The sequence below is a fragment of the Palaemon carinicauda genome, chromosome 30 (genome assembly GCF_036898095.1).
Source record: "Palaemon carinicauda isolate YSFRI2023 chromosome 30, ASM3689809v2, whole genome shotgun sequence".
Classification (NCBI taxonomy): Eukaryota; Metazoa; Arthropoda; class Malacostraca; order Decapoda; family Palaemonidae; genus Palaemon; species Palaemon carinicauda.
In genome coordinates, this window is record NC_090754.1 from 42,829,492 (window position 1) to 42,845,184 (window position 15,693).

General features: G+C 34.2%; 1 protein-coding gene across 1 annotated transcript in view; it reads right to left on the reverse strand.

Annotated features, from left to right (window-relative positions):
• The window catches only part of LOC137623061 (nephrin-like), a 735,729-nt gene that overhangs the window by 62,581 nt on the left and 657,455 nt on the right, over positions 1 to 15,693 (reverse strand). The window contains exons 18-21 of the mRNA XM_068353701.1: positions 11,018 to 11,163; positions 7,732 to 7,907; positions 6,977 to 7,141; positions 6,648 to 6,761 (exon numbers count right to left, since the gene is read on the reverse strand). Of these exons, the coding sequence (XP_068209802.1) occupies positions 6,648 to 6,761; positions 6,977 to 7,141; positions 7,732 to 7,907; positions 11,018 to 11,163 (601 nt within the window). The remainder of the gene's footprint in view (positions 1 to 6,647; positions 6,762 to 6,976; positions 7,142 to 7,731; positions 7,908 to 11,017; positions 11,164 to 15,693) is intronic.

Here is a 15,693-nt window from a genome sequence, read left to right on the forward strand (position 1 = left end):
GCTTCGTGCACTTGACATAAACATTTCTCACGCTCACGTATAACCGACTCAAGCCTTGAAGAGGAGCTACAGTTTTCCTTGTAAGCTTAATTTTAATCGTTTAGATTTGGGCAGTGATGTCTGCTTGGCCCAATTTACAATTTAATATGATCCTATTTAATTTTACTGCAGGTTTACTATTCGCTTGGCTCAAGTTTCTGATGTTGTATATATAAACATATTTTAATATAAATGAATTAACACGCTCCTAAGATTTACATTTACTGATTTGCATTTCCTGGATATTGATTTCCAGAGTATATTTAATACTCATGATTAAAAAAAGCTTTTCCGTTTAGAGAGAGAGAGAGAGAGAGAGAGAGAGAGAGAGAGAGAGAGAGGGAGAGAGAGAGAGAGAGAGAGAGAGAGAGAGTTACAAGGATTTTAGATGTCTCAAAGACTTTTTAGTCCATCCATGGAGACTCCACTTGCTCTTTGATGGAACGATTTAGTTTAAGCATTTAGAGAGTTCTTACGATCTTGTCTAACTTATTCTTGAACTCGTTTAGAGAGAGAGAGAGAGAGAGAGAGAGAGAGAGAGAGAGAGAGGAGAGAGAGAGAGAGAGAGAGAGAGAGAGAGAGAGTCTGAATGCTTTCCCTTGTGGGTGAGGATAACCTCTTGAGGCCCATCCGTTTTGATGGTACACAATTGTTTTTGACACAGACACTGGCACTTGCGTCGAGGTTTTCCATCTTTCTTTCTCTTTCTCTCTTTCTCTCTCCATCCAAGCTGCTACCCATAACATTCAAATAACAATTACAAACACAATTCGCTGCTCAGGTGAACAAAGGCATATTAAATACTCCACAAGGTGAGAGAGAGAGAGAGAGAGAGAGAGAGAGAGAGAGAGAGAGAGAGAGAGGAGAGAGAGAGAGAGAGAGAGAGAGGATTAAAAGAAATGCATTTGCATTTATGACTTCTGAATAAGTACTAGGCACCAAAGGGTTGTGGTGGCCTGTTGGTAACATCCTTGCCTAGTGATCGCCAGACCAGGGTTCGAGTACCGCTCCAACTCGTTAGTCCCTTTGGTCACTGCAACCTCACCATCCTTGTGAGCTAATGGGTAGGGTTTGGGGGAGCCTTAAGTCTACCTGTTGAGTCATCAGACGCCATTGCCAATCCCTCCCTAGTCCTAGCTTGGGTGGAGAGGGCCTGGTCATATGTATATATGATCAGTCTCTAGGGCATTGTCCTGCTTGCTAGGGTAATGTCACTGTTCCTTGCCTCTGCCATTCATGAGCGGACTTTAAAACATTTAATGACTTCAAAGTGTGGTTGAATTACTACCTTAGGCGTAAAATTAGACAGAAATATAACCATTAAAAACTTAGAAGCAGGCATATATATACAGTATATATATATATATATATATATATATATATATATATATATATATATATATAATATATATATTTACACACACACACACACATATATATATATATATATATATATATATATATATGTGTGTGTGTGTGTGTGTGTGAAATACCTATAGAAAAATATTTGTATGAAAAATTGCACATAATATCTAACGGTAATTACCAATCTTGGAAAGTTTATAACTATTTTGAAAGTACCCCGGATCATTATAGTCATCTCCATGAATTACCGGTACAGTAACCTTTTTTTAATTGAATAAACTGCGACTTATACCTAACCAGTCACGCACATATGACCCGGTACCTGTGAGTTAAATGCTTACTCGTATATGTATTTGACAGAGAAGCAAGTAATATTTTCTTTGAAATATCAAAGTTTGAATCTAAAATTGGAACCTCATCAATCCCTTACATATTTATCACTTTCGTTATCTTCACCTTACCTGATCGCCCATCATATTATGCATTTAGCACTATTATGAACTATTTAGTTTACTAGAAAAAAAAAATACCCAAATTATAACTCTGAATGAAAATTCTGGATCGAATAAAATCAGGTTTCGTGATAGAAAATATAAATAATATCAGTAACGTACAGACACGATAGTAATCTTTAATATTTTGAGAGGCAAAAATAATCAGGAAATCGTTATATTAGGTACAAAACCAAAACAGCAACAGATTTAATATCACTATAGTATATAAGTTAATTAAGTTGGCACTTTCTAGTGAAGTTCTCTCTCTCTCTCTCTCTCTCTCTCTCTCTCTCTCTCTCTCTCTCTCTCTCTCTCTCTCTCTCTCTCTCGGAACTATTAAATATCACTATGAAATAAAAGTTAATTAGGTTGACAGGTTCCAGTTTAGTTCTTTCTCTATTTCTCTTTCTATCGAGGAATGATTTAATATCACTTTACGATATAAGTTAATTAGGTTGACACTTCAGTTAAGTTCTCTCTCTCTCTCTCTCTCTCTCTCTCTCTCTCTCTCTCTCTCTCTCTCTCTCTCTCTCTCTCTCAAGGAATTATTCAATATCACTATACTATAAAAGTTAATTAGGTTGACACTCATCAATTAAGTTCTCTCTCTCTCTCTCTCTCTCTCTCTCTCTCTCTCTCAAGGAATGATTTAATATCACTTTACGATATAAGTTAATTAGGTTGACACTTCAGTTAAGTTCTCTCTCTCTCTCTCTCTCTCTCTCTCTCTCTCTCTCTCTCTCTCCTCTCTCTCTCTCTCTCTCTCTCTCTCTCTCTCTCAAGGAATTATTCAATATCACTATACTATAAAGTTAATTAGGTTGACACTCATCAATTAAGTTCTCTCTCTCTCTCTCTCTCTCTCTCTCTCTCTCTCTCTCTCTCTCTCTCTCTCTCTCTATATATATATATATATATATATATATATATATATAAATATTATATGAATTATTTAATATCATTATACGATATAAGTTAAGTAGGTTGAGACTTCAATTAAGTTCTCTCTCTCTCTCTCTAGGAATTATTTTCACCGTAAGTTCGCTCTCTCTCTATCTCTCTCTCTCTCTCTCTCTCTCTCTCTCTCTCTCTCTCTCTCTCTTTAGGAATTATTTTTACCTTGAGTTCTCTCTCTCTCTCTCTCTCTCTCTCTCTCTCTCTCTCTCTCTCTCTCTCTCTCTCTCGGAATTATTTAACACCACTATATAATATAAGTTAATTAGGTTGACACTTCAATTAAGCTCTCTCTCTCTCGGAATTATTTTCGCCTTAAGCTCTCACTCTCGGAATTATTTTCGCCTTAAGCTCTCTCTCTCTCTCTCTCTCTCTCTCTCTCTCTCTCTCTCTCTCTCTCTCTCTCTCTCTCTCTCTCTCTCTCTCTCTCTCTCTAGGGATTATCTAATATTACTATACGATGTAAGTTAATTAGGTTGACACTTCTCTCTCTCTCTCTCTCTCTCTCTCTCTCTCTCTCTCTCTCTCTCTCTCTCTCTCTCTAGGGATTATCTAATATTACTATACGATGTAAGTTAATTAGGTTGACACTTCTATTTCTCTCTCTCTCTCTCTCTCTCTCTCTCTCTCCTCCTCTCTCTCTCTCTCTCTCTCTCTCAGACTTATTTTCACCTTATATCAAACGATGGGAACTGCGTTTTATGGTTCTTGCGGTCTTCCATCACCCTAATATGCCAAACGGAACGATCGTGTGGCACCTAATGTTCTTTCACGAGCCGATTTTTCATTTCAGGAGTAATCTTATAGATTTACGATGACAGAGTTTATGATATTGGTGAAAGCGAGCACCGACCCGTGGTCTGGACACCGTTGATTCAGAAGTACAAAAGGGAAAAATCGATCGTTCTAAAAATTGCCATCCCGTACTTGGTGGAAAATCTGTACATATAAAATTGTTATTTTGCTAAGGGTGTTTCAGCTAAATTCAAGCAAAGTCAAGCAAATTGTTATTTTACTACGCGGGCTTCAGCTGAATCCAAGCAAATTGTTATTTTGCTAAGCGGGCTTCACCTGAATTCAAGCAAATTGTTATTTTGCTAAGCGTGTTTCAGCAGAATTCAAGCAAAATATTTGCATTTGCTCTCCGTAATTACCTAATAAATGCAAAAATTCGTCTATATATTTCATACTGTTAAATTAACAAGGTAAAAGGGTGAGTGAATTCGAAGATAATTCTAATTTGGAAACAGTGAAACTGTAAGTAGGTAAAAATCAAACAATACCTTACTATATAATCGAATCAAATTGTATATCATCATCAAGAAAACTATACGTAAGATGTAAAACTTCATCAATATTAGAACTATCCTTTTTCATGTTTGTTAAATCCATAAACCAAAAATAAAAAGTTTCCACTCATTCTTGTTAACCTCTAAAGAACACTAAAAAATCATGTAACTTTGAATTAGGAATGGGACGATGTTATGCCTTATAAAAAATCTTATAGTCCTTTCAGGATTAGATTTGATATGCTTTTCCTTCTCCGGTCTTGTTGAATTAGAAGATAACTTTTAAACAATCTATCCGTCGTGCTTCAATAAAAAAAAAAAGTCTGGGATAAATGATATCATTCGTAAAATAACTTAAAAATAAATAAATGTAAAGTATATATAGAGCTATACTTCCTAAATGGATGCTATCAAACTTTTTTAATATAAATGCCAGCGAATAGGTAGCGCTACTAATAGGAAAATATATGTTTATATAATAAACGTTTAATTTAAAATGAAATACGAAAGCTGGTTATGATACTAGCGGCCAAGGCCAAAAAATTCAAATAAACGAAAAACTTGCCGACTTAATTATCAGTTCCCCTTTGAAGAATTAAATAGGATAGTTTGTGATATTGATTCAAATGATAGAAAATTTCTTTCTGGTGAAGTAAGGGATATGTTCACCAAACTATTAACTGGGCTCCACAAGTCACTAGAAGAGCTGGAAGACCAAGACCTACATGGCTGAGGACTATGAAGCGTGAAGTTGATGATTGGAGAAGTATTGATTTAAAAGCTCAAGACAGAGACGACTTGCGAAATATAACGAAGGAAGAGATGATAGTGATGATTAAGGAAATAAGAAAGAGGAGAAGTTGCACTGTATTTACATTATCAGACATATTCCTTCATTTGCAAAAGTGAGTGGTTCGTTTTCTTGGTAAGAAAAAATGCTTCTGGAAAAAAAAAAACCAGAGGTGAATTGTCAATTCTACGGGAAAAACTGTTTCTTTTACCTTGACGAAAAGAAAATGTGCGAAGATATTTTGCCCAAAATTCACATATATGAATTCACTGTTGACCAGACGGCCATATTTTCCAACGATATTGGATGCATATTAACGAGCCTTTTTCTTGGCCAATGGAATGAAAATTGCAATTAATGGAAAACGTAATATAATACATAGCATTTTTTGGTAAGAGGATAACACTTTAATGACTCTTAAAAGGTATATGGAGACAACATAGTGCAAAAAAGTATTCCTTTCATTTGAAGGTGTCTATAGGTGGACATTCCTTTGTACAAAACTAAGCAGCGGACATTTAATAGTCTTGACTAATGTATACGTTGGTGAAATACCTTTAGATAGATAAAAAAAGATCCTTGCCAAAAAAATATGACAACGGTAGGCAATATTCTTGGCCATTAGAATATGCATTTTGCTTTTAGGTATAAGAATATATTAGGTACGTAACATAATTAAAAGAAATATAAATGTTTTTTAATGAAAACCGAGTTGGTGTTTTAGTTAAAATGTTTTAAGATGATAAAATCCTTCTTTTTACCCAGATCAGCAGAGTGTGGAGATGGGAACTCTTTTGTTATTGTATGAAATGCAGGTGGGTGTTGGAGGCTAGAATATAAAAAAAACAAAAACACTTTTCAAGAAGCCACATCAGATACGAAGGCGGCAAATGCTCGAAAACAAAAGAAAAACTTTCAGGTGTGTAGAGGAAAGAAAATGTAACTGTCAAAGGGACTACGTAAAAAGCAAGAGTATTTTTTTTTTTTTTTCTTTGTGGAACTTGGCCTGTGTTGAAATGATTCATTCTGTTTACTAACAAATGACGTCAAACCAGAAATTACTTTGACATAAAAAAGAAATTTTTTTAGAATTTCATCCAAAGACATCAGAAATATTTAATCAATTATGCATTTCAAACATACTTTTCCCAATAAAATGTATGCCCTTATAAATCATAGATTTCAAATTACATGTTAGGGTAATAGAGTTCTTTTAATTTTCAAATCCTACATTATTTCCAAGAAATTTAAAGTCGCAACTAAGACTTAAATAAAACCATATATGAACACCTTACATACACTGTTAAAAAAAAAAACCGTAATTTTAATGGGAAATTCTCCGTAAAAATATACTGTTCTCAGCCTTATTTCAGTAAAATGCGGTAGACCGTAATTTTCCCCATACTTTGTTATTATCTTTTACGGGTTGGTGACCGTAATGTCACCCATTTACGTCAATATATCCGTTTTTAAAACGGTAAAAATCCTGGAATAAAAGTTGCCAGACATTTACCATTTTTATAATGCAAAGTTTTAACAGTGTAGACTGAATCTGTTACCCTTATTCCGGTACTCGTGTAGAAAACATCTAATGTATCTACAGCTGTAGCATCTGAAGCAGTAAATGCTATAAATCAAAGATATATAATATCTTTAAAAAGTAATAGCATTACCCAGTTGCCAAGACACCATGAACCACTAATAAAAAGAGCTTACCTTGTGATTTAAGGTGCCACTAATCCAGTACTGTATAGTGTAGCCTCTCGGAAGTCCACCATCAAAGTTAGGAGTCCAAGCAAGGGATACCGAGTTGGTAGTAACATTGATAATCTGTTTGTAACACGTACGGAAAAAGAATATTGATTACACTGTATTAAGAAAAAGTATGGGATCGAGTTAATAGTATTGAAAAATTTAATAAAAAATACTGCATCTTGTAAAGTTATATTATGATCCTGCAGTTATTAAAGGTAGGTTATTTGAGAATTAAATATACTACTGCATAGGAAAAAAAATTCAATCAATCAAAGGACTCAGATACTTGCAGAGAAGTTTGTGGGTGGAAGAGGACGGGCCGGTGGGTTGAGAGCAATGTCGGCCTTATCTGTTCCTAGGGCATTAGTAGCTGTGCATCGGTAGGAAACATAATCAGTTCTGGTCACTTGGCGAATTTCAAAAACACTTGCCCATAACACTAATCCATCCACCAGCTGAGGAAGGAAACAATAAAAAACAAATTATAGAATTATGCATCAACTCGGCCAATATGTTTTCTTTGATTTTATCAGAGAAAACTACTTAAAAGATCATATAATCCAATGGTTTTCCAAAAATTTTGAATGAGGTTTGAGAAGAGTATGTATTTTGTTTTCATACTGATAAAAAAACTGACTTACTCCGCGATAAATATTGTTACTACAAAATATATTATTATTATTATTATTATTATATTATTATTATTATTATTACAAGCTAAGCTATAACCCTAGTTGGAAAAGCAGGATTCTCTAAGCCAAAGGGCTCCAACAGGGGAAAATAACCTAGTAAGGAAACAAGGAAATAAATAAACTACAAGAGATGTAATGAATAATTACAATAAAATATTCTAAGAACAGTACCAACATTGAATTCGACCTTTCAAATATAAACTATAGTACCAACATTGAATTCGACCTTTCCATATATAAACTATAAACAACTATAAAAACTAATAAACAATCAATCAAAAATGTCGGTAAGAAGAAAATAAAATAACAATACACCTCCATTCCTAATTTCTACTTTTGAATGTTCTGTTTACCTGAGGTTCATGAATTGTGTACTTCTCGTTATTCTGAAGAGTGTGGCCATCCTGCGTGCTCCAGGAAAATGATGGAGCCGGAGCAGCCCTCACTCGGCAAACAAGCCGCCCACTTCCTCCAACAGGCGCCCACGATCCATTCCAGCCAGTCACTTCTTTTGCCACTTTGACCGGTTCTAGGGTCGAAAGAAAGGTCATTAAACTCTTGATTATGTTAATGATGATAAGACGTTTTAAGCTTTAAAATTTACGTGAAGGATTTCTATATGTTAGTGCTTTGCTCTCTTGACAATAAAGACCTACTTCTCTGATCATCAAACAGAACCACTACACCATAAAAGTAATTTATTTCCACGCATACAAAACATTACATACATATATATATATATATATATATATATATATATATATATATATATATATATATATATATATATATATATATATATATATACACACATATATATCTGCGTGTGTATTTGAAAAGTCATAATAACAGTAAAACGAACTTGTTACATAACTTTGAGTTAACGATAATTTTCTTTGATTGGTATGACAGGATACTATTTTAGTGTCAATTTAAGGCTGAATAGTTATACTTTATTTCAAGGTGTAAATAACGCAAAACCAGAGATTACAAATTAATGTATAAAGATTGCAGCACTTGCCAAAACCAGATATTAAAAGTAAGTTTTCACGGAACAATAACATTAAGGTTAACTTTAACTCGAAGAGATGGGTTTTACATTTGAAAATCTCCTTCCATCCAGGGTTAAAAGAATATATATCTATACTTTTGTGTTCAAAAACATTAATAAAGAATTAAGTTATAAATGAAAAAGTTTTTCTCCATCATATCTATAATTTGGTGTAAAAAATTCCCCCAAATAAAGTTACAAATATAAAAGTGTTTCACATCATGTAAACCTAAGATGAACTACCTATCAATTGATAAATATGTTATACCACTATTTATTTAAAGGAATGCAGCTAAACATATTAAGAGTGCTTTTTGGCGATGTAGGCACGCTTTTATTTCTAAAATTTACAGAGAGAATGCGAAGCATCGCTACACAACACAATTAAGAAAAACTTATAGATAAAAGAATACTATTTGTAGCCACTTTTGTTCACCGAATACAGGATATTAATATGTATATGTATATATATATATATATGTGTGTGTGTGTATATATGTGTATATATATATATATATATATATATATATATAATATATATATATATATATATATATATGTGCGTGTGTGTGTATGTATGTATATACATATACATATATATATATATATATATATATATATATATATATATATATATATATGTATGTGTGTGTGTGTGTATATATATACATATATATATATATATATATATATATATATATATATATATATATATATATTTATATATAATATATATATATATATATATAATATATATATATATATCCATGAAGGCACAAACGTATATAAAATTAGTCGGGTTTCGTGAGCAAAGGTCATAAGATTGCCAACATAAAGTATTCAGTAAGGGACACTTCGTTCTCCGTATCATGCTGTGCCCATTTAAAGATAATTTTTGTCTAGGTAAAAAGAATATCAAATCACTATAATCAAATTTTATGTTGGTTCGCAGGCTTCTTATCAAGTCAATTATTGCCCTGGAACTCATTGGATATTACAACTTCCAAGTAATATGCGATTAGGTGCCAAGTCTATAAAACCAGCCTGCGTCAACAGTTAATCGTCAAACACCGAAACAGGTGTCCCAATATCCGTGATCTTTAAGTCAATGTGTTGCCGAATTTATCGTCCTTACTGTGCGAAGAAAGCCTATTAAACTTTCTGATTACATCACATTTCAACCATTCACTCTTGAGGACAATAATCATAAGCAAGATATACGTGACTATTAAGTATAATGAGGTTATAAAGTAAAAATGATTACTAAGAAAACCATATTTTTAAGTTAATTTTCGTATAAGTAGTAGCTAGTTTCAACCTGTATGTAACAATTAAGAGAAGGGTGAACTCGGGTGAAAGCATTTGAAAACTGTCAACATCACGTTTTCCCCCATAACATTTGAATGAAAGGAGTTTACGACATTAACTCGGGATAACATTAACTTTATAGAATTTAGGATACTGGTCCGGGAAGGCCATTCATCTCCGAAGGGTAATAGAGTAAGGCAGCGACGAAAAGCTGCCTGTAGCAACCCCCCCCCCCAACCTCCACCCCCTGAGGTTCATTACAGGCAATAGCCCAGAGTTGGGCCACAAACTTAGGTACATTTGCGAGACTGTAACATGAATCTAGATCCTAAATATTTAACAGGGGAACAATAAATATCCTTTATCTGTCTTGAATTTCACATGGCATTACAATTACCGTAATTCTCTTGGCTAAAGAAAGAGCAAATGTAAAAACTAGGTGACTGTTCGATATTCTTATTTCAGCCGTGATAGATGAAGGCCACTTCACTCATCTTAATATGTATTCATTTGTAGAAAAAAAATTGAATTAAATCTTGTGAGGGTCACTCAAGGACTTACCTGTCCTTGTGAAATTGTTATATAATCATATGACAGGACATGTTAAGCAGTATTTTGTATACAAATTAGATTCTTAGAAAAAACTTGTCGTTGCTATAATAAGTTTTGGCTGAAATTTACGATGGAATTATTCAGAAACATCATATCTAATAACCATTAAAGAAATGTCTTCAGCTATTTCACAAATTCAGACTGTCGCAGTCGTCAGAATTACATTTTTATTCAACATTATTAAAATGAACCAGCTTTGAAATCTCGAGAAATACTGCACTCGAATAATGTTTTCATCATATCATGATATACTGATATTGAAATACTGCGAGCGTTGAAATTTTCTTTGTCTTGAATATTTGACATACCAGGAAAAATATTTTTTGATTAAGCATTCTGTGTCTATAGTTTTTACTTGGCCTATTTTGTAGGGGAGAGAGAGAGAGAGAGAGGAGAGAGAGAGAGAGAGAGAGAGAGAGAGAGAGAGAGAGAGAGAGAGAGAGAGAGAGAGAGAAAAATGATGTGGATTTATAGAAAAAGTACACGACAAAAAGAGACCAGAATTCTTATGGGCTGAATTACATTGACGGAATAAAAGGAAGGCGCTTCCTATTCTTAGGGCAAAGATACTCGAAATAAGTGAATTTGAGTGACCACCTTTCCCTCTGGGCCAAGAAAATCTTGTTATGTAAATGCCACCGAGTGGGATCGACCGGACGGACACTCACGTGTGACGATGATTTTGGTCTTGACTGCTGGAGCCGTAGAGACAACATTGGACGCCTGGCACAGGTAGATACCCGTGTCGGATGGCTTGGCAGAGTCGATCACCAGGCGAGCTATGCCCAGACCGGTGCTTAGCGTCTGCGCCGAGCTGGAATGAAAAAAAAAAGGAAATATCAAATATAGTAATAAAATGTAATGATAAATAATATTTACTATCCACAGAGGTTTAAGTTTACCCAAAAATCCTTTAGTTTACGTTCAATAGCATTTCGAATAATGTCAGAATATTAAGACCAACAACATGGAATCTATTATGAAAATCCTTGCAATGAAGTTGGTCTTTGGAGTACCATGTACAATTAAATGAATTCTTATCTGTTCAGGTGTTCATTATCATGAATGGTCATCATAAGACTAACAATATATGTATGTATGTATGTATGTATGTATATATATATATATATATATATATATATATATATATATATATATATATATATATATATATATATACACACACATCTTAATCCTATATAGAAAAAAATTTCATTTAAGTTTTGAAGACTAATCTAATCTTTTCATTTGAATAAAGACAGTTTTTTCCATATTGTAAAGGGCGTGATAAGACAGAATATTCCGATGGTATACATTTCTATATCGCATACGTTTCAGAGATAACATATAATGTTTGTTGTAAACACTCAGGACCAATTAAACCAAATACCCGATCTTATTCATCTAGCTCTTGTGAATACATTAATATATTTCAGGTTAATTCATCGTAGGGTTGCCAGGTAGTACACTTCCATTCACATCAGCTTATCAACCTGGACCATTTCCTATTTCTTCCATCCGTTTTTGTACAATATCCCTTTTTCTTTTCATATATCTTCATTTCGAATAGATGTCCAAGTCAATGCACTAATGTTTTCTTCAAAAGGTTGAGGTAAATCCAGCATTTCTCGTTCGTCTCTCCCTCGTACTTTCAACAGTTCATAAAAAATATAAAAGAAAAATCTTCATCATAAATCTATTACAACATGTAATTGTACGCAATTAAGAAAAAAAAAACACGTCCCTTAACAAGGTTTTCAGCCAGTGATAGGTCCACATACGAAGTTTGTACAGTATCCAACGTAAAGAATGAAAAAATATATAATTCCTTAACCTATAAAAAAGGCGAAACATAATCAACTGTAGCAAACAGTTTTTGTCACAAGTAATTCTTACGATATTTTGAGTATAGGTAATGAACTTGTCAATATAAACACTAATAATGTAAATAACGGTGATTACCTTTATGATAAGCATTGCCATCATTACAAAAGAAAGAGAGTAATATACTGTAATACACATTCTGAGTGTATTGGTAAAGCAATAAAAATCCACTTCCAACTACCAACCAACTTCTCTCGAGATCATTTCCTATGATAAATGTACAAGACACTATTGCAATCCTTACAAAAATGCGTTTGTGAGACACGAAAGCTCCTAATGACAGCTGCATTCATATAAAAAACTTTTTAAGGCGACTTTAGTGCCATCTAAAAGAGATGCACTATGCCAAATATTGAGTCTATTTCCATGGTAACTTAAAAGTTGATAATCATGGAAAATAGTATACAGACAGGCAGATAGAATGGAGATTTCCCGTCAAGCATATTCATGTTAAATGGACTACCTTTAAACCTCATCATCATCATGTCTGAGGAAAAAAACCTCAGACATGCCATTCCACTCGCGTCTGTATATGGTCTTTCTATGCCAGTCTATAAGCGCAAATCTTAGTTCGTCAATCCATCGTCTTCTCTTCTTTCTCCTGCTTCTTTTGCAATCTCTAGGGACCTATTTTGTTATTCGTAAACCTAGTTTGAATTCAACACATTCAACTATTTAGGATGAAATGCGGCGACAATGTCGATAGCTAAACACATACACACACTAACAAGCAGGCATTAGAATAAAAGTGGGAGAAACTTCTTTACTAGTAGGCAATGTATGCAAAATATGAAATCGTCTCTTATGAATCCAAAGTTAAGGTTATTTACAAACAGACCAACAAAAAGGGAGACAAAAGATATCCATAAACATACTTCAATAGTTTCCCTAGACTATCCCGGACACTACTTCTTTCGCCATTATCCCAATATGTTTGCACAACGAAGGTACTTAAGTACGAACTTCGGGACGGTACGCAACGCTACGTGTACGGTTGAGGTACACATCCACCGTGCGTACGTGACATGTCACCTCGACCTTGGTATATCCGATCTTGAAGTACCGACCGGCTCTTATATCGCCGTATTTTTATTGTATAACTACAAAACCAAACATAATACAATAACAAAAATAATGATTGAATTAAGTATGACCTATACAAATAAATTAAAACTGGCTTTATCATTTGCCGATTCTGACTCTTCCTTCACCACTAGAGATACTCAAGTCATGAATGACTCATAATTCTGCATCCATCACTACATTTCATTCGGTTTGTATATTGGCTCCATGGAAGTGAGGACCCGATCTAATCAGCTAATCAATACGACCACCAAATTACGACATATTGTCAGACCTTAATTTTGTTAGTACTGGTAAAGCAGCGTGTAAGACAAATGCTTAGCAGAAAGGGGGATGGTAAATCTGTAGGATCCATGTCGAATAATAAAGATATAACCAAAAGGGCGAAAATATAACAGAATGTAACACCATTAACAAGTAGACAAGAATCAACATAAAGGAACTCAGGGAAAAGGATAAAAATTTACAATGTGGAATAAAATTGTAAATCTGCATTGTAGCCTAAAGCTACGCATTAAAGCTTTATTATTATACGCAATGTCAACGCATATAGTGAATTACCTGCCATGAGATAATACGTTATGGAGAATGATTGCTGAATACCGAATTTCCACCCAAAGGATCTATTTAAACTGACAGCAACAAGTGAGCAAATTAACTTTTCGCACTGCAAGCCAAAAATGTGGAAATTCTCCTTCTAAGAATTTCTACAGTGAATAGAGATTCCTTCCTTTTATTATTCTGATTGACAAGTAGTTAGACAATGCTAGCGGCATTTTCTAACAATATTTAGAATGGGAAGAAAATAGAGATTTTCAATATCATTACACGTTAATCCAATCTTGATAGTGAACATCCCAAAGCCCAGCCTTTAAAAGTAGTAAGCCACTGATTAGCCACTTCTGGTAGTCTTAAAATCAATTAAATGATAGAAAAGGACTTTCTTTTTTTCACTCGCCCAAAACGTCTAAGCAAAGAATTGGCAGTGATTTTAGCCTTTCTGAAGGGTTATGTACGTTATAGATGCTGTCTGAGCAAAGATCTGACTCTTGGAAGAGTTCTAAATTTCTTTGGCCAAAAAGAGGGTTAAAGGTTTCATCAAAGTAAGAGGATAAAAACATGTCAAGCGAAAGCAACATTTTCGGTAGCTAGTCTTTTTGTGCATGGTGAATCAAACAATTTGCCAGCAATATTACCAATTTCTTGGAAGTAGTGAGAAGGCTGCTAGAACTTTGAAAGGCGTTCACCTTATTAGCAATTTCAACCGAGCGTCTGAAAAGTTAAGGGTAATGCCATATTCCTATTTGTCCTTTAACGTTAAGGTATGACCTTGGTTCGCACTGCCAATCGGTTTCAATATGGATTTTGAATGCCAAAAAAACTCTTTTACATGTAGAACACACACACACATGTATATATATGTATATATATATATATATATATATATATATATATATATATATATATATATATATATATATATATATATGAGAGAGAGAGAGAGAGAGAGAGAGAGAGAGAGAGAGAGAGAGAGAGAGAGAGAGAGAGAGAGAGAGAATATATACTACTGACAATTACCAGAGAGATTGACGTGACTTCTCTGTTAAATCCATCACCTCAATTTCCCTCCTGAGTGAAACTGAGGTTGGGGAGTCTCTCTCTCTCTCTCTCTCTCTCTCTCTCTCTCTCTCTCTCTCTCTCTCTCTCTCTCTATGGAACATCTGATCCACTAAAAATGCGAGAGAGAGGTCAGCAGCGGGATCAACTTGATTGGTAGTGAACGCTGTTGGTGAGAAGGTTAGTCAGAATGGGGTCAGGTTTAGGATTACACGATTTACATACATTGGAGGAAGATTGGCTCGGATTGGCTCTTCTCTCCTGATGCATTTGAGACTCCGCTTTCCAACCTCAGCCCTTCCTTTTAGAATCGGCTGTCATCCATTCCCATCTTCCATCTCTTCCGTCAGGATAAAGATTAAGCTCTGGCTGATGTTTTCTAATCTTGACATCTAACTGTTCGAGTTTCTTGATAGGTTGCATTGAATACGTCATTACCTTACTTGTCTTGCCCATAAAGATGTCATTTTTTTCATACATAATCTAGTTATTTACGCAACAAACCAGAAAAAGTTGGGAAAAATTTTGGCAATTTGAATTCCATAGGAACAAAACTGGTGTTTGCTTACGTTACTACTTCCGAAGAGGAAATGAAACTAGACAGAAAATTTGAATATATAATTAACACAAACCAATACCATACCACAAACAAACAAAAAAAAAACACTCCAAAGCTAAGGAATTAATCAATCACTGCATTTATGCGTTCTATTCTTTTACAAAATGCCGTGGTCTGATTGGTGACGTCTCTGTCTGGTGT